General features: G+C 63.2%; 1 protein-coding gene across 1 annotated transcript in view; it reads left to right on the top strand.

Moving 5' to 3' along the window:
* The window catches only part of MLPH (melanophilin), a 50,285-nt gene extending 27,377 nt beyond the window's left edge, over positions 1–22,908 (top strand). The window contains exons 7-16 of the mRNA XM_041768184.1: positions 1,300–1,416; positions 2,509–2,710; positions 4,726–4,871; positions 11,092–11,277; positions 11,539–11,694; positions 13,052–13,144; positions 13,684–13,755; positions 15,473–15,530; positions 17,330–17,433; positions 18,361–22,908. Coding sequence (XP_041624118.1) covers positions 1,300–1,416; positions 2,509–2,710; positions 4,726–4,871; positions 11,092–11,277; positions 11,539–11,694; positions 13,052–13,144; positions 13,684–13,755; positions 15,473–15,530; positions 17,330–17,433; positions 18,361–18,387 — 1,161 coding nt within the window. The 3' untranslated portion in view covers positions 18,388–22,908. The remainder of the gene's footprint in view (positions 1–1,299; positions 1,417–2,508; positions 2,711–4,725; positions 4,872–11,091; positions 11,278–11,538; positions 11,695–13,051; positions 13,145–13,683; positions 13,756–15,472; positions 15,531–17,329; positions 17,434–18,360) is intronic.
* Positions 22,909–23,172: the final 264 nt, after the last annotated feature.

Raw genomic sequence — 23,172 nt, 5'->3', positions numbered from 1 at the left:
TGAGCACAAGACCCCGCCTCCCTTGCCGTGCCTGGACGGTCTCTGAGACTGAGCATGAAAGAGGAGCTGCTTTCACACGTGGTCTCACCATAAGAAACCCCAAAGCAAGGTGTGGGGTGGGCAGAGGCTGCAGAGAAGCCTGCCTGACCCGTCCAGCCAGAGTCCCGGGGGGGGGGGGCACGCTTGTGAGGTTGTGAGGGCAGGCAGGGGTCCCAGAGCACCCTGCATCTTTTAAGGAAGGGGACCCCCTTTAGACTCCTTCCTGTGAACATTTTACTTTTCCTTATAGGCGACCACGAGTCTTTTATTCGTGTTGGTCTCCATCTTCATTTATTTTATGACTTATTTTTTCTTAAGATTTTATTTATTCATGAGAGACACAGAGAGAGAGAGAGAGAGGCAGAGACACAGGCAGAGGGAGAAGCAGGCTCCATGCAGGGAGCCCGACGCAGGACTCGATCCCGGGTCTCCAGGATCAGGCCCTGGGCCGAAGGCAGGCGCCAAACCACTGAGCCACCCAGTTTTATGCCCATTTTATGACTTATTTTTGATGATAGACGAGCAAAGCACGGCCCAGCGTTTCTGGGTGGGATGACGGAAGGGGGCAGGTTGGGGCAGGGGTGGATGATGAGTTTAGTCGGGAGACACGGGGAGGATGCTGGGGTCCCTGAGACTCGGCACCTGCCAGATCCGGCCAGTCTACAGCGAGAGAATTGTATTCCTGCCACTCTGAGCTTGAAGAGTACTAGCCAGTGTCCGGAACATTCCCTATGCAATACCTTTAAAGGATCAAGATCGTCGTGGGGGAGGATTTCAGTGGGCTGGTGCTCTTCATCTGAACACCAGGGAGCTCTCCTCCAAGTCTGCATCCCCGCATGGTAGGGGGGGGGACCCCCTCATTTGCATGAACCGCCCCCCCATACACACCTCTGAAGGGAGAGAAGCAGCCATCAGCCCCGGAGAAGACCGCCGGCCCCTCCCCGGCCCCCCACCCAACACCCCGAGGCCGCAGAGCTCCGGGCCCGTGTCCTCAGCACTTCTGAGCAGCCCCATGCCCCTCGGGCCGAGCAGGTGTTTCCTTCTGCTCTAAGAGATGCTGAGGATGCAGATCTTGCGGGGAATTCGGGGCAGGGGGGCCTCCGGACTCCTTGGAGCTCCTTCGGATTTGTTTCTAGTGTAGGAGGTAGATGAGCCCCTGGGGGCGCCCCCCTCCCGCTGCCCAGGGCCGAGGGGCCCCCGGTCCTCTCTGTGAGGCTGACTCTGACTCTCCTCCTCTTGCCCCCGCCCACACCTGTGAAGAAAAAGCGCCTCTCCTTCCACGACTTGGACTTTGAGGCAGACTCTGACGACTCCACTTGGTCTGGAAGTCACCCCCCCCATTCGTCCCCAGTCTCAGCGGCCACAGACAGCCTGCAGGTCAGTGGGCTCTCGTTTCTGGCCCCCCAGCCTTCCCGGGATAACCTGAGCGACAGGTACGTGGGCCCCAGGTGGGGGACGGGGCGCTCTGGGAAGGAGTCCGATGGCCATAGCAGGCTTCAAGGCACGACAGGCCGGGGGGAGAGTCAGGGTGAGGGCACAGGGTCCAGAATCTTCTCACTCCCCATCTCTGCAGAGACGGGGCTGGCAGCTTGGAGAAGTGGTGTATGGGATGGGAACGTGGGAACCGGGCTGGACAGATGAGGGGCCCAGGGATTTCGGGGTGACTGCCCATCCCAGAAATAAGGTTTCTACGCCGTGACTCAGGAGGGCAGGCCCGAGGACCGGCGTCTGCTCTGGACTCTGGGCCTCACGTGTGCCTGGACGTCCCTGCGGCGGCACCAGGCCAGAGCTGGGGTGGGGGATGCCTCTGCCCAGGCGGATGCGCAGACCACTTTGGGGGCGGCGGGCTGGCTCCCCAGACGTCTTTGGGCCACAAGACCAGCCCCTGCGGTCTCCACTTCCCGTGGCCTCCAGGGCCTGATAACTGCTTCCTTCCTGTCCCTCTCACACTGGAAAAGAGCCCTGGGGCATGTGGCTTCCAGGAGCCCTCTGCACCTTGATTCCTTGGGGACGATGGCACAAGAGAGAGACCCCGGCAGGTAGAAGAGGTGCTGGGGTGGCACCCAGGGGCCCCCCGGGAGCCCCACCCACACTCCCACTCGCTTTTCTGGGAGTATTAGGGTGTACACAGAACAATGCATTCCCCCAAAAACAGTCACCTCCCCATCGGCCCCCTCGGGGCTTTGGGCTGCAGGTGAGTCGGAGCCCCCGAGGCTGTCAGGTGGGTCTCAGGTCCCTCGTGTGATGAGTGGCCTAGGGCATCGGGAACCCCAGCCCCCCACGGACGCATGATGCAGAGTAGTCAGCAAGCGGGTTCAGCGGGATTTCTGAAAGCAAAGGGCAGTGAGTGGCGAGGGGCCGGAGCTGAGGGGTGTCTGGCGTTTGCTCAGATGATGCCTGGAAACCCTCGAGACTGGGACTGGGAAGGACCCATGTGCCAAAGAGCTGACCCTCCTCGTAAAACCGCAGGTCCCGTGTGCCCAGGCCCTCACGCATGAGCCTCGTGCAGAGGACGCCTCCCAGGAGGCCGCCGTCCTGGAGGAGGCAGATGTTGATGCCTCTGGGTGCTGTGCGTATCCAGAAGAGCGGATGGACAGCCTCTCACCTGCCGGACGGGACGCCCTCGCCGAGCCCTGCCTCCCTGCGGGGTCCTGCAGCACAGCCGCAGCTGGTAGGTCCCTCGATGGGCTCTGCGGGGGAGGAGGCTCCGGGGGGGGGGGGGGCCTGCCTGCTGCCCCGACGGGTGCAGACGTGCTGGCTCACTCATAGCAACCCCTTCCTTCACTCTGACCGTCCGACACACGCCGTCCTGGTGGACGCCATCCACACCTGCCCCCCCCATCCCCACACCCACCCCACCCTGACCCCGGGGCTGGGTGCTTCTCTTGTAACCCTCAGAAGTTCCAGCGCTAATGCCTCAACTGGCCACACAACTCGCTGTGGCCTTTAGGGAAGATCCTGAGCTGGTTTGTAGGGACAAGCAGGTGTCCCTGAGGGATTAGGATCACCGGTCACCTGGACCGCCCATCGTGACCGAAGGACCGGGCAGCTCCAAACCTGGGGGGACGGCTGGTACAGGCTCCCCTGGGCACCGCCTCCCCTGGCCCGCCGTCGGCTCCTAGCTGGGAATCGGGAGGCCTGTGCGTGCCGAGAACCTGGATTTGCTCGGTTTAATCTCGTTGGCAGACAGTGTGCTTCATAATGAGATCCCGCATGGCTGTCTTCCCTGTGCCCTGTGGGGGGGTGGGTTCAGGAGTTCAGAGCCCCTACTGATGCGGGAGCGGAGCAGACCGCAGAGGCAACCTGCCGTCCCGCTAACGAGCCGGGGGCCAGCTGCCCGGAAATGTGGTTAAGACACCGTCTGCCAGGAAATCGGTCCACTTTCCGTTTTCCCTTTTCATTATATCCTAGGGGCCGTAATCTCAGGGTGCACAGGGCAGTTAGGATGCTGGAGGCATTTCGGGGGGAACATGGGGCTTTACTGCCCCCTGAACAGTGAGTAAGTGAATCTACATCGAACAAGTCCTAGGACGGGGACGTGCGCAGACTTCATGCCCCCCTCCCTGCCGCCACCGCCGTGACCCCTCACCACCCCGAGCACCGGACTGTGGGGCGGCGGGCAGGGCGGGGGCAGAGGCCCAGGGAGACGGCCGGCGCCAAGTTCCGAGCCCAGCCATTCTGTCCAAATAGCACAGTCTCCACCTCATCCCTTAAACTGGGGGCATCTCCCAGTGACCTGTCGGGGTTTGACGGGCAGCGCCGTCCTTCAGAGTGCCTCAGACAACCCGCAGGTGCGGTGGGACGCGGGACGCCGCTCGACCAACCCACTTAGCCACTGTGACTCAGTTTCTCCTCTCTGCGAAGAGGGGTTACCGTGTAACAGGCGGCGTGCTCATAGGCACCGCGTGGGATCGTAGGATCACCAATGTGTCAGCTTAAAGCCGCACATGTCCACCCTGTCGCCGTGGGCTGGGAGTCCGGGCAGGGCCGCACTGCACCCTCAGCACACGGCGTCCTGGGCTGGAACCCGCGTGTCATGGGGCCGGAGTGTCCCTGGCGCCCAGGGCCCTCCCGGCAGCTCGTTCAGGGGCTCGGCAGGACTCATCGTGCCCATGGAGTGCAGAAGTCCCTGTGCGCGGTGACTTCCTGCCGCAGGAGCTCCCGGGCAGCACCTCCCAGCGAGGGTCACCCCCGGACACAGCTCCTTGTCCCCCATCAGGTCCCGGCGTGGCCGGGCGCCGTGCCGTCCAGGCTGCCTGGAGCCCCGGGAGGGACCTCATGGGGAGGCCGTGGGGACAGTAAGCCCCCTGCAGCCGGAGCCCAGGACAAGCATTTCCAGGCCCACGGGAGGGGACCCGTGCCCACAGAAGGTCTGGCGTGAGAAAAAGCCCGTAGTGACGAGTGTGGAAGGACTTCTAAAGTCACCTCCGCTCATGAAGCTCCCGGGGGCCCCGTCCGCCTGACCCCGGGCAGCGGCCCCGTGTGCTGTGAGCCTCCTGCGCACACGGCTGTCTCCCTGCGGCCCACCGAGGCTGCGCCTTGCCTGAAGCTCTCGGCTCCCCCTCCGCAGGGGCCGCCGGCACGTCTCGGCGGCTGTAATCTCTCCTTTTTCTTTATCAGGGAAAGCGTGTCCACTGGCTTTCCGCTTTTCATTCTAAATAAGTCGAACCCACTCTCACCCCAAAGGGACGCAGGCCGTCGGGAGGGAGCCCCTCCGCTCCCAGCATCTGGCCGACGCGGACATCTCCGTCTCCGAAGACGAGGGCGCCAGGGCTCCGGGCACCACCTCCCAGCATCCCCGACGGGGAGGCCACACTCCGGCTGAGAGCCAGGTAAGGCCGAGGGCCAGTAAGGCTGAGGGCCAGGTAAGGCATCTGGGAAGCTCCTCCTTGCAGCCGCTTGGGAGGAGCCTTTTTAGCTTAACCTCATCAAGTCCTGGTGGAGAAATCAGAGCCTTCAAAATATCTCAAGTATTGAATTTAAAACCCTACATTTGCACAAACCGACGTGCGTTGTGGTATCATCAAAATATCCATCGTTTCGTTGAAGTGAAATCCACACAACATAAAATTAGCCATTCCGAAGCGGACGCTCGCTCGCACTTGGGACGTTCATAGTGTCACGCAGCCACCACCACGCGGGTCCCACCAAAACGCCATCGCCCCAGAGGGAAACTCTTCCCATTAGCGTCGCTCCCCGCCCCCTCCCGCCAGGCCCTGGCCGCCACCAGCCTGCTTCTCGTCTCCTGGATTTGCCCTTTCCGGGCTTTCCACGTAGACAGAAGCGTCCCCTGCGGGACCTTCCGTGCCCGGCTCCCTGCGCGCAGGAATAGTGCTTTGAGGCCTGTCATAGTCTAGCTTGTGTCGCCGCTTGGCTCCTTTTGATGCCGGTATTCACTCTCCACTCCACCCAGTATCCTCAGGTCACCTACAAGAGGAGGACATGCTCCACTGCTTTGTACCTTCAGCAGACTTCACGCAGGTTTTAAGAAAATTTAGAAGACGTGACACCTGTTAAATTAGTGAGACCCCCTCACACTGAAGACCCCGATTTAGGGAATAAATCACAAGATTCCTCTGAGTGCCCCGGGTTTCCTTCACGGAGTTGAAACCGTGGTCCCGTTTACAGATAATTGGCTTAGGCCTGAGCAAGTACACGGTACCGGGGGGAAGGCGACAGTGCTTTCTAGGAGGAGAGCGGGACCACCAGGTGGATACAGATGCACCGACCCCAGTAAGGCCTGACTGCCACGGAGGGGGTCGTGGGATTGAGGCTGTTTGAGAGTGAGGAACCCAGAGGCAGGACACCGAGCGGAGAGCCCCCGCTCTGGGTGGAGGAGCCTGGATGTAGCTCAGCCAAGGCGGGTCTCGGCACGTTTGTCTGCACCCGGAGGTGTGGCACAGAGCTCCTCCCGGGACCCTCCCCGCGGGGCGGGGGTGGAGGGCCGGGGGATGCACCCATGGAGCTTCCCCAACGGGGACGGAGCTCTGGGCCGTCAGGTGGGAGGGCTCACCAACATCCAGCGTGTCCAGAAAGGGCGGGAAGCTGCTAACGTGCAGTGGTGCTTTGCTGCGGTTGCACAGGCAGACGGGGGGACGGGGGGCCCGCGGGGCAGCGGGGGGCTGGAGCTGGGAGGGGCTGTCTGCAGGGAGCTAGGCCTTGCCCGCCCCGTACCCCTGTGTGTGTCCAGACTACCCGGAGGAGCACGGTCGACACCCCTCCCCCAGGCCCGGCTGGCCCTACACCGGCACTGCCCGGGGCTGTCGGTGACCAGGGGGGCGGCCCAGTGGGGCCCAGGTTAGCTGAGCGCCCTGTCCCCATCAGCCCGAGCAGCAGCAGATGTGCCCACGCAGGCCAGGACATGCACGAGGCCGGCGGGGGCGGCTGAGGGTGAGTCTCCGCCGACGTAGGGCAGGTTACAGGCTCTGCCAACCTCCATCCTCCTGACCCCAGGAAGTGATCTGCCAAAAACAAGCAGCAGGCTTGCAGGAGGAGCCCGCCCTTCCTGCATGGCTTTTGAGGAACCGGGGTACGTTTTTTTGTTCTAAAGTTGGTTGAGCTGAAAAACGTCAGCAGGACAGAATTGTGGAGTCTTTGGGCTCCACGTCTGTCTCCCTGTCCGGAGTCCGTGCCCGCAGGCACAGCTGCCTCTCCTTCCTGGCATGTCACCCTGAAGCATCCTGCAGGAGGAGGTGTGCTCGCCCTTTGCCCTGAGCACAGCAGGGTGGGAAAGGCCCTGAGAAGGTCTGCAGGGAAAAGCTATCTACCGTTCTGCACCCAGGGTGGCACTCGCTTCTTAGGGCCTGACCCCCCCTTTTACGGAATAGCGAGGAAAACACTACACAGGGAGGTGACCTTTGATCAGACTGAGGTGAGGCCCCCGGGAGGGCTGGGGCGGTGGTGGAGGTGCAGTGAGGCCCGGGCAGGGACCTCCCAGGGCAGGCCAGAGCCACGGTGGGCAGAGGAGCCCCGGTCAGAAGACGGGGGATGAAGACTAGATTTGTCTATTTGCAGAAAGTTTCTTTAAGAGGTGGCAACTTTAGTAACATTCAGTAAAACCTGTGCCCTGGCATCCAGCCCTGCAGGTACCCACTGCCCCTGCCCTGCAAGTGTCAGCTGCCCCTGCCCTGCGAGTACCTGCTGCCCCTGCCCTGAGGGTACCTGCTGCCCCTGCCCTGAGGGTACCCGCTGCCCCTGCCCTGAGGGTAGCCACTGCCCCTGCTCTGCAGGTACCTGCTGCCCCTGCCCTGAGGGTACCTGCTGCCCCTGCCCTGAGGGTACCCGCTGCCCCTGCCCTGAGGGTACCCGCTGCCCCTGCCCTGAGGGTAGCCACTACCCCTGCTCTGCAGGTACCTGCTGCCCCTGCCCTGAGGGTAGCCACTGCCCCTGCTCTGCAGGTACCTGCTGCCCCTGCCCTAAGGGTACCCGCTGCCCCTGCCCTAAGGGTACCTGCTGCCCCTGCCCTAAGGGTACCTGCTGCCCCTGTCTTAAGGGTACCCGCTGCCCCTGCCCTGAGAGTACCTGCTGCCCCTGCCCTGAGGGTACCCGCTGCCCCTGCCCTGAGGGTAGCCACTGCCCCTGCTCTGCAGGTACCTGCTGCCCCTGCCCTAAGGGTACCTGCTGCCCCTGCCCTAAGGGTACCCGCTGACCCTGCCCTGAGAGTACCTGCTGCCCCCGCCCTGAGGGTACCCGCAGCCCCTGCCCCACCGGTACCCCCCGTCCTTCGAGCCTCCTTGAACAGTTCTCATCTCTGACTCCACGTCCACCAGCATCTCACCTCGCCGTGTCCCGCGCATCTTTGTGTAAAGGCAAGCGGGCAGCCCGCCCAGTGCACCAGTGAAAACCAGGGCAGACTCTTACAGCGGCCCTGGGGAGGGCCCCCGGGAGTAAGGGAGGAACCGCCCCCCCACCTGCCCACCCTCAGAGACGGCTTCTAAACCCAGACCGACAGACACACCTGGGGGGAGGGTGGTGAGACTTCCCCAGAATGACACCGTGTCGCGCCCGTCTGAATGTCCCGCTCTTCCCTGTTGCCTGGCTCCGCGCTTGTAGTCAGGGTCAGGACTTCCTGGATGAGGGCTGCTCAGGGGAGGCTCATCTACAATTGCTCACACCAGAGCCCCAGCACAGCATGTGTACGAAGGGGTTTCCGTGGGGCTGGGTTCCAGAAGGCCGGGAAACCCAGCCCTGGCATGGCCCCCCTCCCGTGGTGGGCGTGGGCCCGCACTCCCAAAAGCCGCCCCCAAGGCCATCGGTGCTGTGCTCAGCCTGCAGACGCTGACTCGGTTTCCCCACGGAAGCCTCACCCGTGCCAGGTTATGGTGCTTCATTTCAATCCACGGCCTAGGTCTGCTCCCAATTTAAAAATGGTAAATTTTGGTTTGGTTGCACACAAGCTGAAAGCACCAGGAGCTCATGCCCGGTTTTCTGTCGGCGTGTGTCTAAGTAAGGTGGAAAGGCTGACGGTCGGAGCTCACACGGGGGCATAGCCAGTGCCGAGGTGGTTGCCGCTTTGGGCAGAAAGGACAGGGCCACCAGCGTCGTGGAGGTCGCTCAGGAGGACCTGAGAAGCAGGCGTTCTGCTTGGGGTGGGAGGGGCAGTGCCTTGATACCAGATGGAAAACCAGGGTGGTGGTGTATTTACCGCGTCCGCGGCGCCCTGGGGCCCTCCTGCCTCCTCCTCGGAGCGCCCAGAGTGCCAGGGCCTAGCTCAGGGCAGCACTGGACCCGCAGCTCATGCCTGGGCTACTGCCCGCCGCCCTCTCCCTTCTCTGTGGCTCCCTGCCGCCCCTGGCTCCTGCCTCCTCCAACCCCGGATGAGAGCCCTCCAGCTCCTTGTCCTGGGATGCTTTTCTTTCCTTTCCACGCTCGAGAGGACATTTGACAGGGACTGTGCCGGGCGCTGGTTGGGGTCTGCAGTGGCAACCACGTGTCCTGCACACACAGAGGTGGCTGGTGAGCCTCCCCCTGCCCAGTATCCATCACCACCTCTGGACTCCCCAGGTAGCCAGAGGGGGGCTGGCTGGATGACCTGCACCCAGAGGGGGGGCTCGATGACCCACAGCCAGAGGGAGAGCTTGGTGACCCACAGCCAGAGGGGGGCTCGATGACCCGCAGCCAGAGGGCGGCTTGATGACCTACAGCTGGGCAGGGGGCCGATGACCGGCAGCAGGGGTATGGGGCTTGATGACCCGCAGCCAGAGAGGGGGGCGGCTGGATGACCTGCACCCAGAGGGGGGCTCGATGACCCACAGCCAGAGGGAGAGCTTGGTGACCCACAGCCAGAGGGGGGCTTGATGACCCGCAGCCAGAGGGCGGCTTGATGACCTACAGCTGGGCAGGGGGCCGATGACCGGCAGCAGGGGTATGGGGCTTGATGACCCGCAGCCAGAGAGGGGGGCGGCTGGATGACCTGCACCCAGAGGGGGGCTCGATGACCCACAGCCAGAGGGAGAGCTTGGTGACCCACAGCCAGAGGGGGGCTTGATGACCCGCAGCCAGAGGGCGGCTTGATGACCTACAGCTGGGCAGGGGGCCGATGACCGGCAGCAGGGGTATGGGGCTTGATGACCTGCAGCCAGAGAGGGGGGCGGCTAGATGACCTGCACCCAGAGGGGGGCTCAATGACCCGCAGCCAGAGGTGGGGGAGGCTCAATGACCCACATCCCAGGGAGGGGACAATGACCCATAGCCGGGGGGGGCTCAATGACCCACAGCCAGAGGGGGACCTCGATGACCCGCAGCCGGGGGGGCCCCGATGACCCACAGCCAGAGGGGGGGCCTCAATGATCCGTAGCCAGAGGGGGGGGCTCGATGACCTGCAGCCAGAGGGGGGCGCTTAATGACCCGCAGCCAGAGGGGGGGCTCGACCCACAGCCAGAGGGGGGCTCGATGACCCATAGCCAGAAGGGGGGCTCAATGATGCACAGCCGGGGGCGGGGGACTCGATGACCCTCAGCTAGGGTCAGGGGGAGGCTTGATCACCGTCAGCCAGAGGGGGGGGCTCGATGACCCGCAGCCAGTGCGGGGGGCGGCCAGTGACCCGCAGCCGAGCCCCTCGTGTTGACGTTTCCCGGCTCTCCGTTCTTCTTGGGGCAGATTCGCCCGCTCGGAGCCCCGGGTGCCGTGAGGATCGAGCTAATTACCTGCCGAACAAAGCAGGAACATCTCCCCGCTCCCCAAGTGCCATTTCCCTTTGAAAACACGCGAGCCACAGAGGACGTAATGGCAGGAAAGACGCCTCTGCTGTGCTTGGAAGCAGAACGGAGGCATCGATTTTTCCGGGTCCCGATCTGGGCGCCCGTGGACTCCGGTGACTCAGGGGAAGAGGAAGTGGCGCTTTCAGTCACTGGGAGGCTGTTACCTGGTGCCTCCAGGCCCACGGTGACCCAAGGCTGCGGCCAGCTAACGACTCGTAGTTCAAGCAGCCTGGCACGATCGATCCGCGCCTTCCTGTGCCCGTCGGGAGCGCCGGTGACAGCAGCTGCCCGGGGGTAATGACGCGTCGGACGCCCATCAGCTTCGGCGTCGCTGTCACCCCCCGTCGCTGTCACCCCCCCGCCCCCGCCGTCGCCCTCTCTTCTGGTCCCACTCCCAGCTTTCACTTGGTGTTCCAGAACTCTCGGGCATCAAAATGGGCTTCAGGGCCACCCGCCCCAGGTCACGTGACCCGTGGTGGCCTCGGCTTTCCTGCCACTGCTTGGGAATCTGGTGCTTGTGCGGAGCTGGGCTGCTGACGGCGGGGGGCACTCCCTCGGCTCGGGGACCCCATCTGGGGTCAGAGGGAAGAACTGTTGGTGGTGAAAGTGCCCACGAAGGAGCACCCAGTGTCTCGCTCACCGTGGGTGGGCCTTAGCCTGGGTGGCGTCGGGATCGGCAGGTGTGCCCCCGCCGCCGCCCCTGCAGAGCCTGGCTCCTGAGCCCGGGACTGGCCCAGCACGAGCTCTTCGGACCAGCTCCTCTGGGCAGTGGCTGCGGACCCCTCCCAGAGCGCCCCTGCGACCTGGTGCCCGTGGATGACCCGCTGAACGTGGATCTCCTTGCCCGCTGCAGTGTCTCGCCGGCCGCGAGCCCACCGACGCCGACAGAGAAGAGGAGACCCTCAGGAAGAAGCTGGAGGAGCTGACCTGCCGCGTCAGTGACCAGGGCACCTCGTCCGAGGAGGCGGGGAGCGAGGAGGAAGGGTCAGACCTGGCCAGGAGCCCCTCCTCGCAGGACCTCCCCGGGGCAGCCCCGGAGGTGAGGCGCCCTGGTAGGCTCTGCGGGACCTGGGCAGAGGTGGGGCCAGGCGTCCAGAGGTTGTGACGAAGCCGCTGCCCCCACCCCATGCCCTCCCAGGCAGGCAGCCCACCCCCGGTGGGCCCTGGGCCCCCACAAGAGTGGCAGCGGGTGCCCAGCCCCCTAGGCCCACAGGAAGGGGTGTCTCTGGGATGGGCCCGTCTTGGGGAGGCCTTGCCGTGTCTCCTGCAGGTGGTCACGTTCCGTGCTTCCCTGTCCTAGGTGTGCACGGCTGCGGGCCAAACGCACGGACGGGACACGACCCCCTGGGGCCCTCGGGACCTCGTACAGCCCGGCAGGACCACAGACGAGGAGCTGCTGCAGCTGGAGGACAGAGTGGCCCTGACGGCCTGTGAGGTGCAGCAGGTGGAGAGCGAGGTAGCACCAACCCCAGGGGCGGGGGCCCCCGGGAGGAGGAGTGGCAGCCGTGGACAGTCCACCCGCAGCTCCCGAACAGGAGCTTGGAAATGCCCACCCGCCTGCAGCCTCGGTGAGGGGCAGGCGGGCAGGGTGTTCAGCCCCGCGGGCCTGATGCTGACGCGTACCCTGCCCAGTCTCAGGACGCAGGGGCTTCTCCAGAAGCAGACTCGGGTTTTAGGACAGCCCCCGGGGGTGGGGGGTCTCAGGACCAGACTCTGACCCGAGGGTCACCCTGGGAGCCCAAGTGTGGGCCCAGGACCTGAGTTCCGGTGAGCGTTGTGTCCGTAGTCTACAGAGGTCAAGGACGGAGCCAGGGCCCCTCGGGGACGGCCTAGGTGACTGGGGACTGCTCTCCCCCCTGGGGACCCGCAGAGAAGAGAGGGTCTGCCCCTCAGGCTGCAAGGGGAGCCAGCATCCACGGCCCATTCTTGCTTCTCCTAAGCAAGTGCCCACCAGGAGTGAGGAGAATGTCACCTGAGCTGTGCACCAAGCACGCTCGTCAGGGGGGACAAGTCAGCCTGACAACCAAGGAGCTCGGTTCTTAAAGAGAGCTGTGCACACAGGAAGTGAGGGTGGCTCGGTGGAGCCCCCAGGTGGGCTGCCCAGGAAGGGATAGGACAGGAAGAAGGCAGCACACATGTGCAAAGGTCCTGGGGTGGTCTTGAACTTGGCGTGTTCAGGAACAAGCAGTGAAACCCTGAGCCGGGGGCAGAGGGTGTGAGGGGGCAGAGGGTGGGAGGCAGGTCCGAGAGGAGGGTGGGGAGCCATTGGAGGGAGCAGGACAGGAGGCCTTGTTTCTGTTTCTAGAAGTTTCCTCTGGCTGCCATGGGAGCTGGGGCCATTTAAAATGGGGGCCCATTTAAAATGATGCCAGAAAAAAAATAAAATAAAATAAAATAAAATAAAATAAAATAAAATAAAATAAAATAAAATAAAATAAAATAAATAAATAAAATAAAATAAAATAAAATATAAAATAAAATAAAATAAAATAGTAATGCCAGAGAGGCAGACGCCGACCAAGTCTTTGCCCGTCAAGTGTAGCCCTGTCCCTGAGAGCTACAGCTACGCCGACCCCAGTCGCTGCCCCTCCTTACGTCCCTGGTGGGAACCAGAATTCCTAATGGGCCAGAAAGTGTGCAGGGCCCCCCTCCCTCCCACCTGGGGCAACCTGCAGCAGCCCCCTCCCCGGCAGCCACGTGTGACAACAGGCTCCCGAAAGCGCATCCGGGGGACCCCTGTCTTAAGGGAACCGTAACAACGCAGGTGAATCGGCACAGCTGAACGAGGTCCGCCTGTCTGTCCTTTCTGCCAGGTGTCCAACATCAAGTCCAAGATTGCGGCCTTGCAGGCTGCGGGGCTCACGGTGAAGCCCTCGGGGAAGCCCCGGAGGAAGTCCAACCTCCCGGTGAGTGCGGGCGCCCAGCGCGGGGGCTTTGTGCCCGGGGACCGGCCAGAGCGCAGGCCCCCCCGGTGGGCCTGGAACCAAGAGGCCGCCGCCCGCCCCGCCGACCCGTGGCCAGCCCGGGAGCTGTGCCCCGCCGGGGTTCTGGCTGAAGAAGCGCTTTTTGAGGCGAGCTTGGCTCTTCCTGTGAGAACTTGGGACGCATGCACACGGCCTCAAGTCCGAAAGAAGCAGCCTGAAGGGTGGCGTCCCGCATGTGCTGTCAGAGCTGGGCGCAGCGGGAAGAGCAGGTTGGGGGCGGGTCTGGGGCCAGTACCTGTCTCCCCAGATTCAGGCTGGGGTCCCCAGGCAGGTCACGCCGGTGGGGTAGCCTGGCAGGCGAAGAGAGGGTGGTCCCAGGAGAGCCCCCGGAGGTCCAGCCGCAGGGGATACACGGCAGGGCCAGTGTTCCGGGAGGACGGCCGTCCTTCTGTCCCGCGGGCCCACCTGTGACGGGGTCAGACAAGCAGCAAGCAGGTACAGGCTCCCTCCTTGTCCTCCAGATATTTCTTCCCCGACTTGCTGGGAGTTACGACCAGAGGCCTAAGGATCCGAATGCAGAGACTTCGGACGAGGTACGTGTCATTCCAAGAGGAAGGCTGGCGCAGCTCTTCCAGAAGCGTGTCGAGTCCAGGGAGCGGTGGGGCTGAAACATGCCCTGTGTAAGCTTGGCCAGCCCTGCAGGGGACCCCAGGGCGTCCCCAGAGGCGTGCGCTGAGACGGGGCTGGCGTCATCGTGTTGGGGAAATCCAGGAAAACCCAGCTGGGGAGGCAGGATGGTGGGCAGAGGCCTCGGCCTCGGCAAACCCCACACGCGGTGTCTTTGGCTCTGGGTAAGGCGGCGGGAGTGGTTCAGCGTGGGGGCGGGAGGCCGCACGGACCCCTCCTCTCCCGTCACCCATAGACCACCTCACTCTGGGCTCTCCCCCGCGGCCCTGCGCAGGCAGGTGGGCTCCTGGGGTCGGCACCCCCTGGCCCCCGGGAGGTGCAGGTGTCCGCCGTGGCCACGTGGGCATGAGGAGCCAGTGTGCCTGCAGGGGCACCGGGACCGGGGTGGGTCTGAGACAGTGGCCCCATCACTGCGTGCAGAGGAGGTGCAGGCCCAGGAGGGAGGCGGGTCTCCGAGGCGTCAGGGGTGCCACCCCCGTGCCCCAGGAAGAGCAATATCTGTTCCCCGTCCTGCCTGCTGCCTCGTGCCCCTTGAGAGCCACAGCGCACCCTGGTCACTCCTGTTCATCGTGCAGTGACGCTGGGCAGCTCTCTACAGTGTAAACAGTGTTTTTCCCCTCCTTCCATTTGGGGCTGACAAACCTGGCGAGTGAGCGTTGGAATTAACCCTGTGGCCCCCATGAGCAAACCGGGGCTCGGGGAGCTGGACATACTTGATGGAGATCACGCAGGCCACGCGTGATGGAGGCATGTCGGCCCCGGCACCCTGGCCCCGACCTCCCGCCCTGCTCCCGGGGCCGTGGTGCTTCTGACCTGCTCGGGGAGCCCCAGCCCCAGAGGCCTCTGCATCAGGTCCCCAGGTGCAGCCCACAAAACGCGCCCAGCAGGACCCCGGGGAGATGCTGGGCACTTTCCAGGGGAATTCCAGGCCACCTGCTCCTGCCCGAAGAGGCAAAACAGGGAGCGGAGATCCGCGTCGTCACAGGGACGCAGTCCACGGGACAGTGAGAGCGAAGGGGCCTCAGCCACGAGAGCCGGGGACGTGCGAGGAGCGGGCAGTCGTCCAGTATCCCTGAGAAGGGGCTGCTGGCCCATTTTCCAGATGAGTTCAGAGAGGACACGCAGGTCGTCCGCGTCACCATGCAGGTGGTGACACCCCCAGGTCTGCGGGGCTGAGAGCGTGCTGTCCGTGCCTCCCACCCCCGGGGGACAAACGGAAGCACCTCCTTTATGCTCTGGCACTTGGCGCTTCTTTCACTGATACCACGTATTTTAACATTGACCAGTGTTCACATACTGCCAAAGGACAGACAGCTGACCTGGTTCACCAGAGTCCGGAAGAACCCTGGGAAGTCCCGGGTTAGCTCCCAGTGTGGCTAAGAATTACAGCAATTTTTTTTTTTTTTAAGATTTTATTTATTTATCCATGAGAGACACAGAGAGAGACAGAGATGCAGGCAGAGGGAGGAGCAGGCTCCCTGCAGGGAGCCCGATGGGGGACTCGATCCCAGGACCCCGGGGTCACACCCTGAGCTGAAGGCAGACACTCAACCACGGGCGGAGCCACCCAGGGTCCCCAGAATTGCAGCAATGTCGTGAAGCCCAGAGACTTCTTTCTTCTAGGTGACGACTGCGCCCTATCTCCTCAGAAGGAAGTTCAGTAATTCTCCGAAAAGCCAAGGTAAGAGGGAGCGGCTCCTCTCGTCCCCGCTGGGTTTTCCACGCCCTGCGCCGTAAGCTGGTCTAATGCGGTACGCAGCTCCCGACCGTCTCGCGCGAAGCACAGAATGTGACCTAGTGTCCCTCCGTGTCTCCGTGTGACAAGGACACGGACCTTGTTCCGGGCAGAAAGGCTGGAAGGCCTGGCTGCCTCGTGCACGGTGCACGGCTGGGCCGGCGGGGAGCCGTGTGCCCGTGCGTGGATCCCCTCGCAGCCCGGCAGCAGGTCACCAGAGGGAAGCAGCCCCCTTCCTGGGTCAGGGCCCGGTCCCCCCGCTGCTCCGTCAGCCCTCTAAGCCCCGGTGGCGTGTCCCGTCGTCCCTGCGTCTGCCCTCACCACCCGTTGTGACAGCCAGGGCCCCGGGCACAGCTCTCTCTGTGTCCCTCCTCTGCTCCCAAATAATCGTTGGCCCCCGCCTGCCTGCAGAATGAGCGGGATTTCTTAGCACAGCCCTCCAGGCCCTCACTTCCTGCCCCACGCAGGGCCCTGGGTGGACAGCACACACCTCGCAGGCCCCTGGGGTCTCAGAGCTCTGTGCAAACCCGCACTTCCGTACCTTTGCCTGGGCCGGGCCTCCTGCCCAGAGCTCTTCTCGATCCCTTCCCCGAAGGCCGGGTGCAGTGTCTCCCCTCGGAGGTTCCCCACCACTTCCAGAATGTTCTCCTCCACCTCCTCAGGGCACGTCTTTGCACACCCCGGTGTGCACCCAGCTCCCCTCCCTGCCAGCTCCCTCTCTGCACCCCTGAGCTCCCCGTACCCCGAGAGGTCAGCCCAGAGACAGAGCTGGTCCCAAGGCCCATTGAGGGGAACCCGCGACCCAGGGCCACCAGCCAGGGGACGGACTGTGCCAGTGGGGCCAGCTGCCACGGGGCGGCCAGGAGGTTTCTGGAGCACATGCACTGGCGCTTGGGGAGCTTCCGGGAGGCCTCGTGGCTGAAACCCAAGTGAAGGCTCCCGCTCACAGCAGGAGGATGGGGGTGAGCCCCTTGCCCTCAGAGGCCACTCACCCGGTCCCGGGCCTGGATACCTCACCACCCCAGGCGCCCCCGGAGCTGGCGGGCTTTCCCACGGAGGCTGGTGGCCTGCACCCACCTCTCCTGCCACCATGACCCGCCTCCGCGGAGTGGCTTCTTATCCCTCATCCCCAGGGACAGGTGGGGAGGGCCACGGGTGTCCTCCCTCCCCACCCCGGGATCGCTGGATCGGCAGTCCCCTCAGTAGGGTTGGGTCCCGGAGCAGGAACAGGTGGCAGATCCCGGCCCTGCGTGCCCTGCCCGGAACGGAGCTCCTCAGCTCCCCTGGCAAGATGCGTCACGCAGCCCTACTTGGCGGCTTCCGTCTTCCGTGGCGTGAACACCTGCACCGTGGTGGATTTGCAGCCACTGCCGCAACGTCACGGAGCCCGGGGCTGGGAGGGGGAGACGGGCCCAGCACCCCCCCCCGGGGAGCAGGTGCCGGGCCTCAGGCAGGCAGACAAGGCCACTGGCCACCCTCCCCCCGGGATCCGCTCGCTGTGGCCACAAGCCGTTGGCCAGGATGTGAGAGCGAGGGCCCTTGGGGGGGGGGCCCCTCCGTGCCGAAGGCAGCGCCCCCAGGCCCCGCGGCCCACAGCACGTCACAGAGTAAAGGAAAGGCAGTGGCACTTGGTGTTTTGCCGGAGGGAGCCTTTCCGACGGGACCGTGAGGCTCGCTCCCAGGCCGCGGAGAAAAGTGGAGTCCACGGGGTGTGCACGTCCCTAACCGCTTCCCTGTCCCCGAAGGTAGAGCCGCCGACTCTGCTCGACCATCGGCGTCCACGTACCGCGGATCCCTGACGCAGAGGAACCCCAACAGCAGGAAGGGGGTGGCCGCCCACAGCTTCGCAGTAAGCTTTCCTCTTGCTTCCTGAGGCGCGGACACCTTGGTGGCCTGGCGGGTTTACATGGTGACAGTGACGTTAGGACCCCAGAGCACATGGGGGGGGGGGTGACTGGGTGACGGGCACTGAGGGGGGGACTTGACGGGATGAGCACTGGGTGTTATTCTGCATGTTGGCAAATTGAACACCAATAAAAAATAAATTTATTGAAAAAAATAAAAAGACCCCAGAGCACAGACCGGGGGAACACTAACGGGTAAAATTGGCCAAAGATTTAAAGGAAAATTGAAAACATTTCTTAAAGGTACCAGAATGTACCAGTGGCAGGGGCCACTGCTCATCCTGGGGTGGGTCTTGGCTTGGGGCAGAGGACACCCCGGGAGGGGACAGTCCATGGGCAGGGAGGACACCCAGGGAGGGACAACCCACAGACGAGGACACTGGGGAGGGGACAGCCCATGGGCAGGGAGGACACCCAGGGAGGGACAACCCACAGACGAGGACACTGGGGAGGGGACAGCCCACGGATGGGGAGGACAAAAGGGAGGGGACAGCCCATGGATGGGGAGGTCACCTGGGGAGGGGACAGCCCACGGATGGGGAGGACACCCAGGGAGGGGACAGGCACCCCAACAAGGGGATGCACGTGGGGGCAGACGCGAGGATAGAGGTGCCCGCAGGCCCCACCTTAACTGACAGCGGCGGCACGACCGTGGCCGGAGCTCCGCAGTCCCCGCCCAGGGCTGATGACTGTCCCGGAGGAAGTTGCCAGCGGGGACTTGAGAACTGACGGGCTTTCCGATTAGAATATCCCTCCCCGTGCTTCAGAGCCTGAAATTCTCCCTCTCTGTCCGTGCACCCTCTGATGAGGGAGTGGCCAGTGCACACACCTGTGTGTGTGTGTGTGTGTGTGTGTGTGTGTGTGTCCCGCAGAAGCCTGTGATGACCCAGCAGCCCTGAAGGGGCCCGACGGAGCTACCCAGGCCCGCCTCCCGTCTCCCTGCACCTCAGCTCGTGCTCCTCCACCCGCCTGAACGTCGTGCTGCACACAGTCCGGGGGACACGGGACAAGACGGAGCCCCGTCCGAAAGCGAGCCCTCCTGCGAGGTGACAGCGCTCCAGACCCGCCGCTACCCCCACCCCTGCTCCCTGATGCCCTCGGCCACCGCCCCTGCCGGCCTGCCCCGATCCCTGAGAAACGCCGAGGCTGACGTGGCTTTCCTGTACGACGGCGCTCCACGCACGTATTGAAGGCCACAGAGAAGAATGCTCCAGCCTGATCTTTTGTCCCTTTCTGAGCTGGCCTGGCCAGAGGGGGGCTGGGCCCGCGCAGCACCTGCCGTGTGCTCCAGCCTGGGTGGGAGCGGGGCAGGCGTGCGTGTCCCCGTGTGTGCATGTGCGCTGTCGGACCGGCAACTGCGCATCGAGGCGGGTGACGGAACCCCTGACCAGCCGACCTCCCCGCCCCCTCCTGCCCCCCGTTCTGCAAGGCCACCTGGGATTCACAGACCGGGGGCAATCCCGCTGCGGTCCAGGGCACAGCGCGCACAAGGCAGCAGGGGAGCCTCGGATCCACGTCGGGGGGGCGGAGGACCTGCTGGGGAGGCGGGCCGCAGGGTGGGTTCCGGTGGGACCGAGGGGCCAGGACCAACTAGGGATGCCCACTAGCCACCTGCCGTCAGTTTTGGAGGGGCCCTGAGTCCTCCTCCACCTGGGGCAGCCTGGGAGTCAGGGTTGCTTCTGGGTGACTGGGTGGCTCATCCGGTTCTAAGGGGAGCCCACGGGGACCCTGGCGGGGGGGGCTGCCTCGGAACATGGTCACTGTAATTGCACACGCCCCTCCCCCCGGCTGCACATTGTGACCCGCCCCACGGGGACTCATGTGTGCAATCTTGGCTTGAATTTAAGCCCATTTTGTGGACAAGGACACAGAGTCCTGGGTGCGAGGCAGTGTCCCCCTGGAGCGAGAGCTGACCACGGGCACAGCTCCACGCACCCCCTCCCCGCGCCCACCCAGGACCCCGAGCCTTGCACTTCCACCAAGCCCCAGGTGCAGCCGCCACCGGGCTGGCCCACGGGCTTCGGGAACCAGCTTCTGGGTGGATCCGGCTGCCAGGGCTGCCAGGGTGTGTAGAAGAGACGGGTCTGACACCCCTGCTCCGGGCGGCCACCTGGCTCCCGACTCAAAGCCGAGGGATGGAAGGCGTCCTACCGACGAAAGGGGATCCGTTTCTTTGTTGGCGCGCCCCTCCCTGTTCCCAGAGTACGTTAAAGTCAGTGCGAGTTCACAGGAGTCTGAGCAGTGAGTCCGCTGTCCCCGAGGGTTGACAGTGGGTCCCCAGTTTACCTGCTCGTGTCCCAGAACCTCACTAGCCAGGCTCCTCCCTGGCTGATCTGAGCTCCAAGAACCTCAAACTCCCAACAGCCTGGTGTCCCCTGTCAGGGTGGCCTCGAGGGGCTTGTGAGCCGTCATCGGCGCACGTCACAGCCAGGACACGGGCCTTCACTCCCTCAGCGGCCCCGCACGGAGACCTGACAGTGCGGGAGGCTGGGGGGGTCCTTCCCAGCCCCTGCCCTGGTCCCGCCGGCCCAGCCCCCCACGCTGGAGCCCCTTCTCCATCCCCATTTGGCTCCAAGGCCTCGGGCCCCTGGGAGCTGGACGTGTGGCTGATTCCACCCCAGAGAGCAGCCACCACCACCGCCTCTGGGGGCTCAGAGTCACTCTTCCAGCTGAACTTGGTCTCACGCCCCAGTTGCTTGCTGTGCCCTCTAGTGTCCCCTCCGGCCTTCCAGGGGCTCCGGTCACGGCTCGCTCACCTTCGCCCCCACCTCCTATCAGGAGAACGTGGCTATTTGGAGTGTATCTTTAGGCCGAACACTTCCACTCGGTTCTTTTCCACGATGTCTGGGTCTCGTTGCTCGTGCGACGCATCTGCCGGTGTCTTGATAAACCCAGGAGCTGGGTCTGCGCCTGTGCCACGGTGCATCAGTGCTGTCTCTGCTCTTGGGAACCGTGGGCCATTGCTCCATGGAGACCTTCGTCGTGACTTGTCACAGCGTCCCCAGGGAGCGCTGGCTGCTTGGGCTGCCATTGTGGGGGGCAGGAGGGTCACCGTGAGCCCCACTGCCCAGACCCCTTGCCTTCCAAACAAGCCCCTGGGAAGCTTGAGAAGACCCGTCCTCCGAGCCTGGGGGCCACCAGGCCTGACAGTTTTGGGGGGGCTGCTCCCAAGGCAGGCCAGCCCCACCTCCTTTCTCCAAAGTCCCCGTTGCCCCTGCATCCTCCCGAGGACACCTGCCCCATGGCCCAGGCCTGAGTCCATGGATCGGGCCACATCTCTGTGCTTCCTTGTCTGTGATGCTTTTGTGCTACAACAGAGTTGGGTCGTTACCATCTGACCCCGTACGGGACAAGGTTGCCGACTCCTGGCCTGGACCCTTGTCCCGGCTTCTGCAAGGGGCCGTCCCCAGGCAGCGGCTGGCAGGGCGAGAGGAGCACACCAGCTTCCTCCAGTCCGGCCCCCCCACGGCCCCCCACCCAGCCGCCCTGCCCTCTCCACAGCCCTCCACCCCCGCACTCCTCCCCTGGCTTGTGCCGGGAGAGGTGCGGCACCCACGCCAGCGCGCACCGTCTTGGCAAACGGGATGTGTTGCATCCTGGAACAGGGGGTGGCAGCCAGCCCGGATCTCGAGGGGCCCCGGGGCTGCTCTTAACAAATTCTCACCCGCCAGCAACGGACCGTCTCAGGGTGGAGGCCGGAAGTCTGGGATCGGCGTGTGGGCAGGCCCTGCTCCCTGCAGCCGCTCTCGGAGAGACTCCCTTCTCTGCCTGCCCGAGCCTCGGGGGCCCCCGCCGTCCTGAGCCTGTGGCTGCGTCATCCCACGTTGTGGCCCCATCCTCACAGGGCCCACTATGTCCGTGTCACATCTCCCTCTGCCCTTCTCTTACAAGGATGCTCATCCCTGGATTTGGGACCCGCCTCAGTTATCCGGGGTAATCTCATCAGACATCTTCACTCTCTGGACGTGTACAAAGACCCTTTTTGCAAATAAAATCACCTTCCCAGTTCCAGGCTCTGGAATGAGAGTTTGGGGAGCCACCATTCAACCCCCTGTAGCTAAGTTGGGAAACCTATTATGATCTGCTGACAGAGCGGACTCCCCCCAATTACCACCACCATCCAGACCCCAAAAGGGAGCTCGGAGCGACACTCGCAGGCCAGCGGCCACCTCCTCAGCCTCCCAGGGAGCCCCGGGCACAGTCACATGCTTCACCTGAGTGCCGCAGGGGCCCAGGCGACAGGCCACCCTCCCTGTCCCACCCAGTGGCCCTGCCACGCTGCCCCTTGCCCTCCCGACCCCCATCTTCACGGAAACCCCCACCCCGCGGCTATTCTTACATCACCTGGTAGAGACTCAGCACCCACTGCCCCACTCGAGGCCAGAGCACCCGTTTTATGCAGTAAACCCCCAGTTCCGCCACTTCAGGGAAGAGAGACTGGGAGGGGGTAGGTGAGCAGCCGTGGCCATGACCAGACGTGACGCCCTGGGGCCCGGCCTGCGCTGACACAGTGCTCTGATGTTTGGCCAAACACCAGTCTAGATGTTGCTGTGACAATATTTTTTAGACGTGACTAACATTTGCAATTAGCTGCCTTTGAGTAAAGCGGATTCTCCTCTGCAGTGTGGGTGGGCCTCATCTAATCAGTTGAAAGTCTTAAGAGAGCAAGGTCTCCCAAGAGGGAATTCTGTCCCAGGACTGGCTTCCAACCCTGGCTACAACATCATCCCTTCCTTGAGTCCCCAGCCTGTCATCTTACCCCGTAGATTTCAGGCTTGCCAGCCTCATAACCACAAAAGCCAGTTCCTTAATCCTCTCTCTCTCTCTCCACACACACACACACTATTGGTACCATTTCTCTGGAGAACCCTGACTAATGCACGGTTCCCACATAAGAGCTGCGTCTAACATTTCCCACACTGGAAACTCAGAAACCAGCTGGATGGGAGTCAACGTGCAAGCGTTGGAGAACACCATTTCCGTTGACCACAAACGCGATGCCAAGTTCCCAGAGCCGCTGCCTCTCGGGGCAGGAAGATGCTCCCACTGCTGCTCATCTCTCACTAACACTTGATCCCTGCTCCCAGGAACTTCATTTCCCACATGACACATACTTTCGAACTCAAAGATGAGTCCTTTAACACGTTCTCAAGAATTTGGATTTTCAGTGGGCAGAAACATGAAGAGACGTTTCTCCAAAAGACCAAACTTTTGGACCTACATGTGTAGGTCTCCTTTGGAAGGTTGTCTTCTTCTTCTTCTTCTTCTTCTTTTCTTCTTCTTCTTCTTCGTTCGAAGATCTTCATCCAACCTACATGTATAGGTCTTCTTTGAGAATGGCCACAAGGCCAACAGACACATGAAAAAATGCTCCACATCACCACTCGGCATCAGGGAGATACAAATCCAAGCTCAACAGAGATACCACCTCACGGCTGTCAGAGTGGCTAAAATTAACCACTCATGACGCAACAGATGTTGGCGAGGATGCGGAGAAAGGGGAACCTTCTTACATCGTTGGTGGGGATGCAAACTGGTGTAGCCCCTCCGGAAAACAGGATGGAGGGTCCTCAAAAAGTTAAAAATAGAGCCACCCTGCGATCCAGCAATTCTGCTGCTGGCTATTTACCCCCAAAGATACAAGTGAGGTGATGAGAAGGGGCACCTGCACCCAGATGGAAAGA

Source organism: Vulpes lagopus, chromosome 8 (genome assembly GCF_018345385.1).
Source record: "Vulpes lagopus strain Blue_001 chromosome 8, ASM1834538v1, whole genome shotgun sequence".
NCBI lineage: Eukaryota > Metazoa > Chordata > Mammalia > Carnivora > Canidae > Vulpes > Vulpes lagopus.
The sequence above is the reverse complement of the archived record's forward strand: the minus strand, read 5'-3'. Positions and strand labels throughout refer to the sequence as shown.